Source organism: Prunus avium, chromosome 6 (assembly GCF_965620075.1).
Source record: "Prunus avium chromosome 6, drPruAviu1.hap1.1, whole genome shotgun sequence".
In the NCBI taxonomy this organism is placed as follows: domain Eukaryota; kingdom Viridiplantae; phylum Streptophyta; class Magnoliopsida; order Rosales; family Rosaceae; genus Prunus; species Prunus avium.
The window spans coordinates 7,009,437-7,027,772 of NC_142289.1; the positions used below are offsets into that span (position 1 = coordinate 7,009,437).

The window sequence follows — 18,336 nt, forward strand, 5'->3', positions numbered from 1 at the left end:
CAAATCGGAAACCGTTTCGACATCCAATTGTATCCTACAAAATCAATGAACACGGTGCTTTAAGAAAGTGTTAAAATTTCAATAACTCAATTGAGTGGTCAAATGTTATCAGATTCAAGTGATTTTTTGTAGAGATGATCTTTAAATGATTTTCTAAAAAATAAATTATTTGGATTAGTGAAATACAATGTGGAGTGGGCCCTACAAGGATGTCCCTCAAATAAACTCATTTGAGAGATCCCTCATTGGATGCTCTCTGTATATATATATATATATATATGTATTGAGGGATTCCTCAAATAATGCTCTTTAGGGTACTTTACAAAAAAAAATTCAACAATACAAACAATTTATTTTTTAGGTCTCTTCATAGACCATCCTTGCAAAAAATTAGACAAATCGGAAACCGTTTAGACATCTAATTGTGTCCTACAAAATCAATTAACACGGTGCTTCAAAAAGCCTATAGCTAGAATTAATTAAGAGTAAGTTGCTACATACATACATGTACATGAAATGCAAACAACAGCCTATAGCTAGAATTAATTGATATCCATCCACATATGTATGTATGTATATATCTCCTCGTACGTACGTCCACTTACGTATACGTGTGAGACAACTTTGATATCACATAGAACTACATACAAATTAACTAATTAGGTCTAGACTGGAAGTAGGCTCTCCACATAATCCAGTCCTCCAAAAAAACAGATTTGGTTGTAGGGAAAAAGCTTTTTCTTTGTGTCGCTTCTAGGGTCATAAGCAAACAAGCTATTTCGTGATCGTTTGGAGACAATATATTAATCCTTCCAAGCTCCTATGCACCGTAATTCAGAAAATATTTTCGATCTGGTTCTAAATTGTTGAACCCAAGCTGGCTTCTTAGATTCTTGATCTTGAACCAACACCCAAAGCACTCGCTCCTAATCGCCATTTTCTGAATAACTAGTCAAAATTGCAGCTGAACCATTCCACGGATGTAAATAATATTGAACATTAAGACGGCGCCATTCTATTGGTAGTGGTATCAAATGAAAAACCTCATCACGTAAATTGAATGACACGAGATAGAACTCGCTCGACGATTGCTCTGCCAACCAATACATCACTCCATTCAAGGTAATCGCATCACATGTTAGACAAGTACTCTTAAATGATGGAAACTCTAATTTGTCTTTGACATCTCTCCATGAATTTGTACTTTGGAGCAACACTTGGGCTTGGAAAATGGCAACTTTTCCATCAGCATCATCGTCAGAATCGGGATCATTACCGGGATGAGGTGCCGGGAAAACTCTCACCACTTTGTATTGACTAATCTTTGGTAAGAAATCAAAACCTAAAACATAATTCCTATGACGATCCCGTTGTATGTCTATGCCAATGCCCTCCTCCTTCTCAAAAGGATTAATAGGTGGTTGCGGGAGATACCTAAATTCTTCTGTTGCTGGGTTCCATACTACTAATATATCAGTATGCGCAGGAGCAGGAGTAGCATCCTTTTCTTCTACATCTCCCTCCTCCTCCTCCACCTCTGCAGTTGTACTATTCTCTTTTTCATTCTCATTCTCAATGGGCAGCAGAAGACAACGAACTAAACCATTACTAGATCCCACACAGCCAAAAAGTTTCCCGCGGCTTAAGGTTATCTGTTTCGGGATGGGGAGGAAAGAAGTAGGCAAAAGTTTTGATTCTTCATCATCAGGATGCAATGACATCATTAGAAGTCTGTCAGATTTTTCATTGGTGAGATATGTCGAGACAAGGAGAAGACCATGATTCTGAGCGGAGCGAGAGCGACGATGAAGGTCATGTCTAGCAATGAAATAAGAAGTTTTGGTGAGAGCATACCACTTTTTAAAGACGCGTCTAAACCTGAGTACAGACTTGGCAGGCAGTTCTGAGAGAATTTCTACCAGGACGTTTCCATGTAATACCTTCCTAATTTTCTTCTTTTCTGGCTCTGAAGTATATAACTTCATTCGATATCATTTTCTACCACGAACTAGCAGCTTCACCACCGTACCACTCGATTCATCATCCATTCTGACTCAGAACACGCAGCAAATTTGTAACATATCGATCGAGCGAAACCGTAGGGAGAACCAAGGGGATATATAAAGGCAAAGTCCTATTTCAACAAGAACATAAATAAAAACCCTACTGGCTACTGAGAATAGTAATTTTGTTTAGAATTGTTGGCACTAAAACTGAACAGATAGAGATGAGTGCAACTTACAGGCGAGATGGACGATCGAGAGATCGATTGAGTGTTGGATGCCGATTCTTCCTGTCCTTGGATGCTGATCCTGAATAGAAAGAAGTCGAGACTCGTAAGGTCTATGGAACCGGTGTGGAACCAGCCTAAGACCCTCCGATGCCGAAGTAAGTTTGGTTTCTAAGAGCTCTTGTTGTTGACAATATATCAGTATATAAGTCAAGCTGAAAAGTCTTACCCCTGTACTGTGGTGAAGGGGTGTATTTATAGATGGCATTTTGTATGCTCTTAGTACTTTCTTTCGATGTGGGACTCGTGGGAGGGCCCTGTGAGGTTGACACAAGTCCTTAGATATTTCGGGCGGGTGCTTCGAGGTTGATTGTGCAGAATCGGTAGGGGGCACCGATTGTAGACGGGATGGGCCTGTAGCAGCTGTTGGTAGTTTTGAGACAATGCCATCGGTAGCCGATACCGATTGTTCAAGGCCTTGGGTACTTGGATGAGTCCCCATGATCCACATGTCGTTGTATGAGTAGAGGATCATATATGGTACAAACAAGAATGATTTACCCCATAGGAATATGAATATGAATTAGAAAGGAAATGGAATCCCTAGTCTACTAGTATACTAGCTTCCTGATTAGATTAATAATAGATTTTCCACATCAGCAAGCGTTGGAAACCTTTTAATTTCATTTATTAATGTTGTTTATTTTTTAGGGTGGCCGAGTTTTAACGAACTCAGAGAAGTGGTCATCACTTTCGGTCTCTTCCTCCGATTTCTTCATTTCCCACAAACAATTGATGCAACACGAGCCCATTTAATATTATGGGTCATGCTAGGGAGACCAACTTGGGATACCAACTTGTGTACCTGTAGGAATTTCAAAATATTTTTCCAAAGTTCATTTGAATATTAAACATGCATTTAATCAAATTAATCGCAACGGAAGTCTATGGTGGTTGTTTAAATTCAAAAACAAAACTTCTTCCAAGTATCTTAAGCCATGAACATTGATATGTTTTTCATAAATGGAAATTCAAGAGAAAGGATAAGATCTAATTACCCTTGAAGCAATTATATGAACCAATTTGTGTGTTGGTCTTCTCTTGATGATTTCCTCTTTGTTGATCTCCTCTTTGATCTTTGATCTTTGATCTTTGCTCCTTGATCTTTCTCCTCCATGTGAGCCACAAAAGTATATGGCCTCTAAGTCTCCACACCAATGGAACCTTGAGATGAGAAGAAGTATCTTGAGAATACTTGGATGCTAGTGCAAGATTCTCAAGATTGGTTTCAATCTAAACCACTTTGAAAGATGAAAGTGTTTCACTCTTGAAAACTCTCTTTTATCTCTCTTTTATCTCCCAAACCCATTTGGTTGATGTTGGATTGTGTTTGTGTGTTAATGAGCTTATGGAAACAATTCCCATACACATTTACTTAAGCATTTTCGGCCAAAACCCATTGGGCTTCCAAAATTGGGCCTTATGACACTTAAACCATAATATTTAGTTGTCTTAAGCCCTTGGGCTTGATACCCAACCATTTGGGCTTTCCGTTAACTATTACTTAGCCCAAATACGTTTTTACACGTAGTAAATTATCCACATCAAATCAATCAAATTGATTTCCTCATTCTCATTTGTATTACTCAAAGTTAACCATTTAAGGTGTGCGATCCATTAGGTTCTAATTAGCAAGGTAGTGGGAAAATATTAGAACTCTTTCTAACCAACTGGAATTAAAACCCTCTTTTTAATTCTTCCTTTATTTGGATCGATCACAATCAATCCTAGGACTTCCACAAGCCAAGAGTGACATCTAGCAATATATCAAGGCTACCCAAGCTAACCAGAATAGATGAAGAACCTATTCAGTTGGAATTGCAATGCAATACGGTCCTTCTCTTATACAATGTTTCAAATCATATTATTAGGGTACGGATTGTTTATGTCAAACCCCTAATATGATTTATAACCTCATGTGATTCAAAAGAACATGATTAAGAACAACTTTCTAAATCAAGCTCAAAATACTTTGGCCAAAGATTTACTGAATCACATCTTGAAACATTCTCCTTCTTTATCGAAAGTAGAGATTCCTTATTGTACATTCACATGCCCCTATGATGAATTAAGAGATCCCAACAACACTTAAGACAAATCTTTTACGGCTTGCCTTTAAGAGCTATCAAAGATCAATAACGCATCACAAGACAACCATGATGCCTCAGGTCTAAGGACTAATTTGCATTATTGCAACTATGAGTTCTCATTTGACATGTAGATAAATACTCCTTATGAGAACTACGGTTGATCGCGTTCAGTGTACTCATTCACTAATGAGCACCCACATACTTGTATTAGTGTCAACTACACAAATGGTTTGAGACTAACCATCCTCCCAATTGAGCATACATAATATGCGCTAATCTTAACGGTTTATCAATGCCTATTTGATAACCTATGATTAGGAACATTTTGGGATACTACAATTAGAGATTAAAGGTCTCATGAATCTAATCTTCTTTAGATTACTTTATCTCTTATTTAGCATACCCTGGACATTTGTTTCTTTACACGATGTAAAAGATAACAAATTAAGTTTGCCCTTTATATATCATATATGAAATGTATTCTAAGGAGATCACATTAAATGTATTGGCTCTTAGGGCACATTTCTAACAGTACCAACTCTCTAATAGAGGTGGAGCCCACCAATACAATGGGTCTCACACTCTATTAGAGAGTTGTTCTCCCAATATTATTGTTGGGATTAACCCTCTGAAACTATGTCAACCTTCCTTTTTTTTCTTCATCATTTCTTTTTTATTTTTGTGGGAGCAATTCTCCTTTTCATTTTCCCTAAAGTTAATGCTCACGCAATACGTCCTTCAGTGCATGCACTTTGGTATAAGGACGAACAAGAATATTTTAACGGGTAGGCTAGTTAAAATTAGCTTAAAATCTAATGATCAATTTTTTTGTGCTTATCATTTCTATAGTCATTTTATAAATAAAAGTATACATTAAATTATATAAATCACACTAGTTACTAGCTCCATTAACTAATTTTCAATAAACTTTACCATAAAACAAATACATATTAAATGCGACCAAAAAATATTTTAACAACATAATTAAAAGTGTACCTATTCAAGTTGTGTCATGCAATCTTTGAGAGAATTGAAATTTTTTGTTATTGCATTTGAATCAATAAGTAAATATTTTTTAATTGTAGACAATCATATAATCTAATAGAAACTCGTTCTTCATCTTGTTGCTAAGAGTTGTTTTAACAAGTTGGAGAGTTAGGGTTAAGAACTTTACCCTTCAGTCGAAGTCGAAGTGTTTGTTGGGATTGAGAAAACAAAAAGTCGTGGTCTCTGTAGGGGGAGGAGGTTGTCAAATTGATAAGTTATTTTATTGTAATGTGTATTTTTATTGTTGGTCTATAACTAAATTGATAAAGAATTGGACCTTTTTGACTTTTAATAGGCTAATAAATATTGGGCTATATTTAAACAACTCAAGTATAGGCTTGATTTTTTTCCCCCAAAAATTTCACTGTTCTACAACTCACCTAAGTCATTGGAGTAGTTCCGCTAGTGCTTCTGTGATGAATCTTCTAGAAAACTTTCCATGTCCTAAGAAGGATTGGATCTCTTTCACTGATGATGGAGGTGCCAAGCTACGTATCACATCAACTTTAGGCTTGTCAACCTCAATGTCCTTACTTGAAATCACATGCGCAAAAACAATTCCTTGTTGTATCATAAAATGGCACTTCTCCCAATTAAGGATTTAGTTGCATTCCTGGCATCTTTTCAAAAATAGAGACAAACTGTTAAGGCATGAATCAAATGAAGTCAACCATAAATACCTCGATGAACTTTTCTACATGTGGGGGCTTTTTCGTTCCGGCAGCTATATATGGGCCTGGGCTGCTATAAAGAGCAAATGGCTAGAATTGCCTATGTGTTTGAGTTCAAGAATCAGGCCCCAAGAGTGCTTCGAAAGGTTTGTGGAGTCCTAGGGAACACATTGGCTTCCTTCACCAACAAAACCAACAGTTGCTTACAGATAAATATTTAGGCTTGGCATGAGAAGCTTGTGGCATAGGAGTTGAGCATTCATGAGTTTAGCATGAGAGAGAGAGAGAGGGCTTGGGTTTCCTATGAGAAACAAAGGCTCGAAGTAAGGGGGAGAGGGAATTTTGAGAGGATTTGTTGAGGAAAGAGAGGAAAGAATGAAGGAAGAGGAATGGGTGGCTTGAGCAAGTTTCTGGCACCTTGACGAAAGCTTCGTCAGGCTCTTGAGTGGCTTGATAGAAGAGAAAAAGGGAAGCAATGGAATAACATGGCTTGAAATCAAAGGGTTTCATAGGTGAGAGGTGATGCTTGCTCTCTCTGTATGTGTTTATGGGGAAGAGAGGAATAAGATGAAAGCATGGGTGGCTTTAGTAGATTTCCAGCAGCTTGACGAAAGTTTCGTCAGGCTCTGGAATGGCTTGCCAAAAGAGAAAATGGGAATAGATGGAGAAATAGGGCTTGTTATCTGGATGTGGTTGCTTGCTTTCGATGAGTTATTTTGTTGGGTAGAAGGTGCCTCCCTTTTATAGGCACTGGAAGCTCCTTCTTCCCAAGAAACCCTAGTTGGTTCTCTCCAATTTTGCCAAGTCTTCTCCTCCATTTCTCTTTTCTTCCTTCAATTCAACCTCTTTTTATGAAATCTCCCCCAATCCAAATACACAGAGACAAAATTTTTGGGAGCTCTAGAGTCTTCCCGCAGCTGTCCATGTAGCAATCTCCCATCTTTGGCTACCATCTCTCATTCTTTCCTCCCTTATTTCATAGCAAGAGCTAGTAGGAGAAATGAGTGGGTAATGGCACTGGTCTGAAAGGTGTTTTGCACAAGTATCCTTTGGTTTTTTGGATGGCCTGTGTTGGGATTTGTCTTTGGCCATGTGTTGGAGATTCCAAGCAACCTGCGCAAGTCTCTATGCCTTGGTTTTTTCTCGTGGTTTTGTCTCTAGCCATGTGCTGAAGACTTTCATATATTTTCTAAGTCACTTGGGCCATTCCCTAAGGGGATAGGGGAATTTTCTAAGGTAATGGACTACATTTTTCTCTCTTTCATGCTTACCCATATATTTGGGCTCAAGAAATGGACTCGAGTTTTGAGGCTCCCAAGTAGCCCAAAATTTCCACTTCTTGGCCCATCAATGGGCCCCGTGAATGCTTGTAACCATCCATACCACAACCCGCTCAGCAAGCCCCAGGCGTTCGCGTGGCTTGGCCATACTTAAGCTTGTAGCGTGGCTTGGTGCAAAAATAAGGATTTTCAGCTTGGCGTGGCGTGTTATTTGGCGTGCTTGTGCTCGAGCTTTGCCGTTTTGTAAGGGCTATGGCTAGGCCAAAATGGCGCTTGACAAGATAATGAGCATGGATTCATAGAACCAGTACATTTTACGAGCTTATTAAGACCTTTCTGCGTGGCATGTTGCATATTTGCTTGGCGTGGCACGTGTGCAAGAGCATATGACGAACTCTTGCGTACCCAAGTCGGGTTTCTTCCCGAGTTAGGTGTCGTACTGGGTTAGAAATATATTTGGGCCCTGCCTTGGATTGTTTGGGCCTCAACACTACCATATCAGAGAAAATACTCATCATGCATCGTTTGAATATGGCCAGTGCATTGCATAAACCAAAGGGTATACGCCGGCAAGCGAAGGTGTCATAAGAACATGTGAATGTTGTCTTGTTTTGGTCTTCTGGAGCTATAACAATTTGGTTGTATCCTAAATATCCAACCAAGAAACAATAGTAATTGTGACATGCAAGACGTTCAAGCATTTGATCAATAAATGGCAATGGAAAATGATCCTTACGGGTAGCGGTATTTAACTTCATGTAATCAATGCAAACACTTCATCATGTTTGAACACGAGAAGGAAAAAGTTCATTTCCCTCATTTTTCACAACAGTGACACTCGACTTTTTCGAAACTACTTGGACTGGGCTTACCCACTTACTATCGAAAATAGGAAAAATGATACCCACATCCAATAGTTTAAGAACTTCCTTGGGCATCGCCTCGATCATGATTGGATTTAACCTGCATTAAGCATCTATTGTGGGTTTGGAATCATCTTCCAATAAAATTATGTGCATGCGTTTTGTTGGGCTTATCTCGTTGATGGCCTCAATACTCCAACCAATTGCTCATTTGTGTTCTCTCAACACATACATTAATTTCTCCTCATCTTGCTCACTAAAGTTGCAAGCAATAATCATGCGCAATGTCTCGGATTCACCTAAGTAAACATACTTAAGGTGTGATGCTAATAGTTTGAGCTCTAATTTTGGTGCTCTGACAAGAGAAGGAACAAGCTTTTCAGTATTGACAGGTAAAGGCTCAAAGGTAGGAGGATACTTATGTGACACGGTTGGTAATGCGTTGAGGAATTGCACAACCTCATGTATCTCATCTTCATCAATGTCAGAGGCTTCATAATTTTGTGTCAAAATCCTATCTAATGAATCTGTACCATGAGCTTTATTGAAATTAGTTTGTACAATTTGATGTAATGTATCAATACGAAAATATCCGTGCTCATCATTAGGAAGTTTCAAAGCATCAAACCTTGAAGGCTATGGTTCCCCTTGAACTTTCATGGTCAAGGTTCTTGTTTGAACATCAATCTTGGTACCTTCAGTGGCCATGAAAGGACAACCAAGAATTAATGGAAGATCTGCACCCAGAATAAAAGTTTCTTCTATTTCTAAAATTAAGAAATCAACGGGTAAGATAAGATCATTCATTTGCACAAGCACATCTTCTAGGATTCCTCTTGGATACCTTAAGGAATGATCTGCCAATTGCATGCTCACAGAAGTTGTTCTAAGATCACCTAATTTCTAGACATGACAATATTATACACGACCCATTAACACCACACGAATTCGCACGAAAAATTCAGTATTTGGGTCTGAGTTGTTGGTTCGTGTTGCCCGTTATCCAGCCGTTAAGTTAACGGGTCATATCAGTGTCATTCACGAATCACCCGTCAACCTGTTTAGGGTAGGGATATTTTCGTAATTTCATATTTTTCTTTTTTTGTCTTTTTCTTCTCTCTCTCTCTCTCTCTCCAAATGATTAGAGATATGGCTTACATCGTGGCCTAGTTGGGAGCTATTGCTGGTGTTGGGTTGGTGAATGCCTTCCAAAAGCACAATTATAACTCATTAGGTGGTTGGCGGCGCCAACTCATTGGCTCTTGGCTACAACGAAGGCACAACTTTTGCTCCGAATGATGATGTGATTGAGATGATGAAGAAATTTGGTGAGCATGAGAGAAGAGATGGCAATGGCAATGGTGATGAGGGCTTGGACGACAATCCACTGTGACTTGTTGATTTTTTTTAATTTTTCAATTTTTCAGTTTAATTTTTTATTCTTAACGGGTGAAACGGGTCGGGTTGTGTGATTTGCGAATTGCAACGGATCGTGTTTTGTTTGATATTTTTCACCTGTTTCTTAACGGGTCGTGTCATGTCAACCCGTTAAGAAAAACGAGTTGACACGAATAAACGGAATAAGGCATTAGATTAAAAGAAGCACCTAAATCAAGTGAAGTATTTTCAAATCTTTGATCACCAATGACACAAGCACGGCCCGCTTGAACTGTCATGGTTAAGGTTCCTATTTAAAGCTCATTTATTAAATTATATTTGTTTTAGAAAAAAAGTAATACATAATATTATTATATTTATATCTTAAATTCAAGTATATTTATTTTCCCTAATAATATATACTAGCCTCTTCGCACGCGCTTCTACGCTTGCGAGAAGCTTTTTTTAAAAAAAAAATTATTTTAGAATTAAAAAAGATAATGAGTAGTTGTGTTCCATTATCTGATTTTTCTTTTAATTTTAATATTTTTAAATATAAAAAAGTGTGAATTTACCATTTTATCCTCATTTAATTAATAATTTCAATTCTTAATCTTTACATTAACCAAGGGCATTTTCTAGTGTTTTGAATGTTTTATCATTCTTCGCCTTTTGCTTTATATATATATATATATATTAAAATTAATGGTTTCATTGTATATAACATAATGATTTTGTTTTTTAAGTTTCAATTTTTTAAAACCCAGACAATATTCTAGCCATTTTCTATTTAAATGTACTTTAAATAAAGTTATTGGCCTCTTTTTTCAACAAATAATAAATCTTGTTAGTATATACATAATTATAAAATATATATAAATGAAGTTGTAAAAAAATTACAAAAATATGCAATACATAAGTCAAATTTAGCGTAGTCCCATATCGACCTGTTTAGTGGCTCGTCACGAGCACGCCCTTATACCATATGGGCTAGGGCCCGGGGCTCGGGCCGAAATTGATGATTTTCATAAGTAGACGGCTAACACGGCTCGTTTATTAAATTGGCTGACTCTAAACGAGTCGGCCCAGCCCGACACGACCCATTTGATACCTCTACACTGTTGACATTTTGGGTACGGATCAAACTGTAAATTCAAGATTTGAGGTACAAAGCTCAACCAAAACCCTAGGGTTCCAATCGAATTACAGAGAAGATTGATAGGGACAGAGAGAGAAAAGGAGAGACATTACAGAGTAAAGACCAGAGAGAGATATAGATTGAAGAGAGATTGAGAATTACGGAGAAGATTTGACAATTCATTGCCAAAATTTCAAACTCCCAATCTCTCTTACCATTCTCAAGCTACCGTTTTCTGAATATTAGGAATTTACTCAGGCTCCCATTTTCTTTTTCTTTTGTGTTAATTCTAGGGCCATGACCGTACATGACCTCAAAATGGAGAAAAACTTTCCTGGCACGGGGATGCCAGGTCAGTTTTCCAACTCATTATCCCAAGCCAATAGGATACTGCCACATGCCAATTTTCTTTACAAACTTGTAATAATATATTTTAATCAATAAAAGCAACCAAAAAGTAAAATTTCTCTCTCATCCCATCTCTACATCCGTGCCAGCCCTTTTACTAACCAATTAAATTTTTTTTCTTTCCCAAACTCAGTTAATGTTTTACCTTCTTTTCTTTTTTTGTCATTCCTCTTCCGTTTCTTATGCAAAAGCCTTCCATTTGTTCAAAATCGTTCCTGTCTCTGTTCAATCCCTCTCCTTCCTTTCTTCTATCCATCGAATTTTTTTATACTTTATCTTTTTAACAAAGTGATTTATTTTATTACTACAACTAATGACATTTGTTTTTTTTTTTTTAATAATGAAGTAATGCTAATAAAATTTAGTTTGTTGTACAATTTTGTTTTTGATATTAATAACTCAAAGAAGAAGTTTATAAGGCCCTCACTATAGAATGTCGAACATGAATTCTACAGTGAGGGCCTTATATATGTGTGTGACAAATTTCTTGTTCTTATTCAAAATGTGTACGGTTGGTATTTGAATAAATGTTTTGGACATCCTTCCTTTTGCCATCGATGGACTTCTACTTCTAGATATTGCACGTCAGCTTAACTGAAAAGTAGTAGCTTTCTCCTTCTTTGTTTTTTTTTTTCCTTTTTCTGGTTATTATAATATGTGTGTCATATCACGTGATCGTGTTCTAATATCACAAATGATCCGAGATCAATCTAAAAATTGAAAATAGCACAAGTGCGAATCGGGCATTAATAAATACCAAATACATTATTGCTCATGTGACATATATTTTCTCTCATTTTTGTTTGTTATTGATTGATGAGCATTTTTGTAATAAGTTTGGTACAAGGGCGGAACCAGAAATTTTTCTAATGGGTGGGCTAGCTAAAGTTATTAGCTTAAAATCTAATGATAATTATTTTTTTGTACTTACATTTTCTATAGTTTTTCTAGAAATAAAAATATACATTAAATCATATAAATCATGCTAATTGTAAACACAAGGAAAAAAAAAATTAGAGCCATACTATTCACGAAAAGGTGAATTTTATTTAGAAAAATGCTTCACTTTTGGAGACAAATTAATAGAAATTTTTTTAAATTGTTGTTGGGACAAACTTTAACACCAAATACAAATGTGGAAGACATCTTACAATGCATATTGGTGTTGAGATTATATATATATATATATATATATATATATATATATATTTATAGTTAAAATATTAGACTATATGTATATTTAATTTGTTTTTTCCCAAACTGTCCCGGGGCTAGAGCCAAGGGTAGCCCTTGCCTTGGTTCCGCCCATGGTTTGGTACATGTGATAACCAACGCATGCATGAGCTATAATATTCTTCTTTGAGTTATTAATATCAGAAACAAAATTGTACAACAAACTAAATTTTATTAGCATTACTTCATTATTAAAATAAATAAAAACAAATGTCATTAGTTGTAGCAATAAAATAAATCACTTTGTTAAAAAGATAAAGTATAAAAAAATTCGATGGATAGAAGAAAGGAAGGAGAGGGATTGAACAGAGACAGGAACGATTTTGAACAAATGGAAGTCTTTTGCATAAGAAACGGAAGAGGAATGGCAAAAAAAGAAAAGAAGGTAAAACATTAACTAAGTTTGGAAAAGAAAAAAAAAAATTGGTTAGTAAAAGGGCTGGCACGGATGTAAAGATTGGATGAGAGAGAAATTTTACTTTTTGGTTGCTTTTATTGATTAAAATATATTATTACAAGTTTTAAAAGAAAATTGGCATGTGGCAATATTCTATTGGCTTGGGATAATGAGGTGGAAAACTAACCTGGCATCCCCGTGACAGGAAAGTTTTTCTCCAGTTGGTGGGCTTTTCCCACTAAATTTAACCTAGCTGGCAGATTTGGGCTTTTTGTCTATCAAATTCATACAAAAGGCTTACAATAAAATAGAATTTCATGTAAAATATAATTAAATAAATGACTTATAGCTAATTTTGGGTTATTTTAAATCCAAATTAGATGAATTACGATATCTTCATAATATTGATTCTATGAATAAAAAAGAGTGCTGCTATTTCCACCCACCTGTCCTATTTTCCCATCCATCTTATTTTCAAAATTTTAAAGACAAATTTACTCCTTTGTAAAATTACTTCTAAGGACTTAGGAGGACACACATTTTCACACATAATAAAACACACTTTTAACACCTTTAGATTCATCAACTATCAACGGTTCAGATTATCGACTTATAAAATAATAATTAATATTATTTTTGTCTCTTGTTCAACTTTTTTTTTTTGGAAAATAAATTGCTCTCCCCTAAAATTGTACTTTCTCTCTCCACTCTCTTGTTAACTTCTCTAACTCAAAAGCTGAAAGAGAAGAACTTTCTAACCCACCAAAGCATGTCTAAACTAAAATCACCATGAGATGGTTAATCTTTAGTTTCTTGAAAGAAAAAAAAAATAGCCGTAAAAAATTCACATAAGACTTCTTCCATCAGGATCATGCTGCCAATGATATATGTCATTTGGTTGGGGCTATCCTGCAAACATTGAACACATCTTTAATGGTGCATGCTCTGTTACATGTTTATAATTTTCTCTCTCCTGGCACATCCTTGTATGCATTTTTCTTCTCCTCTAAACCATCCTAGTCCAAGTCTGGTGGTGGTATGGCTTTTCCATTTATCCTAGCACATTCAATTTCATGCTCAAGAAAGAATTTTAACGACATTAGTTCCCCCTTTTTCTTTTTTATTTTCCTCTCATCTTTATTATTAAAATTAGAGCAGTTTGATGTTCACGATGATATTATTAAAGAAACAAAAATTTATAAGTGAAGTTTTAATCTCAGTTATTGAATTGAATGAATGTTAATCTAATGGTTAAAAAAGTGTCATAATAGATACACAATGATATTTAATTTGCTTGAATTAATAATTAAAGGGTATTTTAGGGATAATGGTGGGTGGAAAAATAGGATTGTGTTTTTTCAAATTTAGATGGGGGGTGAGAAAATAAGGTTGGTGGGAAAATAGGATAAGGGGGTGGAAATAGCAGCACTCATAAAAAAAAGGAAAATAAATATTATGAGCAAAATGGAGGGGTGTGTGATGATGAACAAATAAATGGGTGTCGCATTAAGTGTTAAATCGTAATTAATCTTTCTCACAATAGATCCTAAATTTAATTCAAGAAAATGTCTATTTTACCCCCCATATTTTATAACTAAGGGCACAAATTGGCACCCCTTAAACGACGTCGTTTTTTGTTTTCTAATATTGGGATCACAAATTTCTTTCCCCATCCACTTTTCTTGCTTAGTGGCTTAGTGTATTACACATACACATGTCACCACCGATTTCACATGTCCATTGGGTGTATTTGTGTGAGTTTATGTTTTGTTTTAGTCATTTATTTCCTGCTTGGCATAGTGATAAAGTCATCTTATTCTTATTTCTTGCTTGGTATAGCTATAAAGTCATCTTACCCTTAAGGCATGTTTGCCGCTGTGATCTTAATTTTAACAATTAAGTACACTGTATAAGCACAATAAAACCAACAAATAACTAAAAAACAGTGACAGCCCAGTCGATTTTGGCTAGGACTCAAGTCTCTGGTTATTAGCTTGGGTTCGAGTCCCAGGAAAGCATAACTAGGAGGTACATTTGCGGGAAAGAGGAATGGTTGTTACAATTTTGATCCATTCGAATTTGAGAAGATAATTACCTTCAATATCCTCAACCATCTATCCGCAATAAAAAAAGAGTGAAGAAAAAAATAATCCAATATCTAGACTATGCCTTCATGGAGGATTTTAACAAGGTCACATAATTTCTAAAGGAACCAAAAATACTAAATGAGCTCAATCAGACTTCACACGCAATCCTGAACAGAACTATGCACGTACCTTCAATGGTTCTGTGAGAAAATAACCAGAAAAGATGTGGAAAGTATAGGCTCAAATACATATTTATACACAATCACTTCATACTCTACAAGAACAATCCTGGGTATGTACAAATTTGAACTCTCAAGACTTCACTCAACACCTTCCCTTGTATCTTGGGCAGCATGAAAAATTTCAATCAAGCAAAAAGTGGGGATGCAGAAGGCCTGGGATAAGCAGTCACTCTGGAAGCATTAGGAGCACCATTAGAATGGCCTTGACTAGTTACATGGTTCTCTTTCTGAGTACTTTTCTGCATGTCCTTTGTCTCCTGAAGCTCCTCCAGTGTTGTTACCACTTCATTCACGTCGGGTCTGTACCTAGGATCTATAGAAAGACATTGAAGTGCAAGGTTGGCAGCCTTTTGGGCTCGATTGAGTGAGTACTGGCCTTCAAGTCGAGAATCAATAACACGAAAAACCCGGCGTTTGTTTCTCAGGTATGGTTTTGCCCACTCCACCAGGTTGTGTTCTCCAGTTGGTCTGTTCTTATCTATAGCTCGTCGTCCAGATAACATTTCTAGTAGAACAACTCCAAAACTGTATATGTCACTCTTGGCAGTAAGATGACCTGCCGAAGGAAAAATGCAATTAATTGTAAGCACTAACTGTACTTTGACTCTATAATACCAAGCTTTGGCAATTGCACCCACATTCCATCAGTGGTCAACAATTGAGCGTAGGTTATTTGACAGATTAATTTTTGGGCTTTTGATGTTGGAGAAATTACTGGGAATTGGTGTACTTCATGGAAGTAACTAATGGAACTTGTCCCACCCCTATCCTCTTTTAAGATTTACAGGGCAGATATTTTCTGAGGGTAATGTTAATAGAGTAACTTCATGAATGCAGAACTATTGTCAACTATGGTTGATAAGCTACACAAATTCGTACTTTTTCAACAGTATGAGGTATAACCTTACTTGGCAAATGCTTTATGAATAACAAATTTTAAATTATTTTGGACAAACAGTTTTAGCTGTGCAAAAGTGCATCTCAGAAAATTGAAATGTCATCTAAAGAGTGGTGCTTGGTTTCTAGAAGCCAAAGAGGTTCCATACAGGTCAAGGATTTTAGAGAAGAAATGAATATGAAAGTAGTACCTGTGGCTAAATACTCAGGAGCAGCATATCCTTGAGTTCCAATGACCCTAGTAGAGACATGGCTCTTGTCACCAGTTGGGCCATCCCTGGCTAATCCAAAATCAGACAGCTTTGCATTGTAGTTCTGAAATTGTAAAAATGAGTCAGTACGGAGGCAAATAATCAGCCATACTGAATCTGATTGAAGTATGCTATTCATTTACGTACCGAGTCGAGCAAAATGTTAGCCGACTTGAAGTCACGGTGTATGACTTGTGTTTCAGCATTGTGGAGAAAAGCAAGTCCCCTTGCAGCACCAAGGGCGATTTTCATTCGAAGGCTCCATGAAAGTGGCTGAAAGTGAGTACTTCCTGTTGCAACAGTAGCTAATGCTTCAGTAACAAGTTATTATATGCAACTTGCAGTGTGCTATCTCTAAGGAGAAAAAAGGAGGGGGATAGAGAGAAAGGTTCAAAATGAATGCCACTATTGAGGATGTAAGAAACTCACTCCTGAATAGATGATTTTCCATGCTACCCTTAGGCATGAACTCGTAAACTAAGAGCCGGTGATCATCCTCTAAGCAATAACCAATTAATTTCACAAGATTAGGGTGATGCAGCTCCCCAAGATAGTTGATTTCTGTCTGCAGGTCCAAAATGTAGTATTAATTACTCTGCTATTTGAGAAATGCTCCAAAAATCATGCCAAATTGACAATCAATAATCTAGCCAAGAATTGCAAGTCATAGAAGAGTTACAGAAAGGTGATATGGAGAACTTCTTATTGCAAGTTTCTCCTAATTTAAAGGGCCATAAACTACCATGACATGAAGTTTTAAGCATACAATGCACACAAGTAAATAAACCAGACCATCAAAACTCATAAAGATGAAAAGGAGATGACTGCACTCACCAACCATTCCTTGTGACCCTGGATTCCATCTTGGTTGAGCCTCTTCACAGCAATCACCGTGCCAGTACCGGCCTTGGTAGCTATGAAAGAACTTTCATCAATCCAACCTTTGAAAACAGAACCAAAACCGCCATCTCCTAGTACACTGTCAGGACGGAAGTTTCTTGTGGCATTTTTGAGCTCACTGAAGCCGATACTCTTCAATTTAGTAGATTGTAAGATCTCACCCTCACTCCGAGGAGTGACAGGCATGGAACCTGATGAGGCCCTGCTATTTGAAGCACTCCCATTTTTAGAATTGAATCCTACAGAGAAAGTAATCCAATGGACCTATGTTACCAAATGTTCACTTCAATAGGCAGAGGTGAAAAGTGAAAACATACTGTACTTCTAACTTTCATCACCAGAATAATATTTTCCAAAACAAAACCTTAAACAGTCATGGTGCTGCTACCAATTCGATAGTTCCCTAAAAGCACTTTCTAGCTTATAGCATAGAGGAAAATGATCTTAAGCATTATCAAAATCCTAGGTAAGCTTACAAAGTCCTAGCAACAAAAACTTATAGCGTCAATCAAAATTCTATAAAATTACCTCAAAATAACAAACCCATCTAACCAAACAAAAAGAAGACATTCAGGTAATCATAATTTTCATATTCTCTGATGAAAGTAGTAACAGAGTTCATTTTCCAAGAAAGAATAGCAATACCTGTATGAGAAGGAGTTTCAGCCTTGATTTTGTTGCTCCAGCAAACCCCCATCCAAACAAAAGTTTCCCAAATCTCTATCTCCCCAGCTTTCAAACAAATTCAACAAGCAAAACAAAACAAAGTCTTGAAATGCAGAGAACCTCAACAAAACTCAATATGAAGGCTCGTGAGAAAACAGAGATTTTGTCCCAGACTGATATTTTCTTTCCTGGGTACAATCTCCCAACAAGCTTTTAACCATCTCACCAGAAAAAGACATGCATACTGAACCCAAGTTCAATTCAGACACGAAAAAGATCACACTTTTTTCTTTTACAGATATCCTAGCTATAGCTGCTAGTATAGGTGATTGATGCTATTGGGTTCCTTTTGCTTCTTTTGGTTTTGTTTTCGGAGGAGAAGCTAACAAAAACCGAGGAAGAAAATAGGAAGGGTCCTTTGAGCCTTTGCCATTGGAGCTTCTGTGTTGCCTTTTTAGACTTCCGCGAAGCACAGAGCAATAGACGGTTGACTTGCTTT

The 18,336-nt window shown here is 36.6% G+C and overlaps 2 protein-coding genes across 3 annotated transcripts; both read right to left on the reverse strand.

Moving 5' to 3' along the window:
• Window positions 1-926: 926 nt before the first annotated feature.
• Window positions 927-1,985, reverse strand: LOC110766516 (putative F-box protein At3g10430). Its single transcript, XM_021969855.2, has one exon. It carries the CDS (start codon window positions 1,983-1,985, stop codon window positions 927-929), a length of 1,059 nt encoding a protein of 352 aa, XP_021825547.2.
• Window positions 1,986-14,941: 12,956 nt separating this feature from the next.
• On the reverse strand, window positions 14,942-18,336 carry NAK (Protein kinase superfamily protein). 2 transcript variants are annotated; one of them, XM_088255340.1, is made up of 6 exons: window positions 17,817-18,336; window positions 17,106-17,373; window positions 16,701-16,836; window positions 16,419-16,561; window positions 16,212-16,335; window positions 14,942-15,679 (listed from the first exon to the last, which is right to left on the reverse strand). In XM_088255340.1, the coding sequence occupies exons 2-6, from the start codon at window positions 17,355-17,357 to the stop codon at window positions 15,249-15,251; spliced, it is 1,086 nt and encodes a 361-aa protein (XP_088111466.1). In that variant the 5' UTR covers window positions 17,358-17,373; window positions 17,817-18,336; the 3' UTR covers window positions 14,942-15,248. The 2 variants fall into 2 exon arrangements, with proteins under 2 accessions (XP_088111466.1, XP_021825533.2); XM_021969841.2 differs by having other exon boundaries at window positions 17,106-17,410; window positions 17,817-18,335.

Excerpts from the sequence above, each read along its gene's own strand:
- LOC110766516 (XM_021969855.2), bottom strand. The coding sequence starts at position 1,985 with ATGAAGTTATATACTTCAGAGCCAGAAAAGAAGAAAATTAGGAAGGTA.
- NAK (XM_021969841.2), bottom strand. The coding sequence starts at position 17,868 with ATGGGGGTTTGCTGGAGCAACAAAATCAAGGCTGAAACTCCTTCTCAT. Across the intron at positions 16,562-16,700 it reads GGAAAATCATCTATTCAGGA|GAAGTACTCACTTTCAGCCA; the intron begins GTGAGTTTCTTA and ends CTGTTGCAACAG. Across the intron at positions 16,336-16,418 it reads CTAACATTTTGCTCGACTCG|AACTACAATGCAAAGCTGTC; the intron begins GTACGTAAATGA and ends TTACAATTTCAG.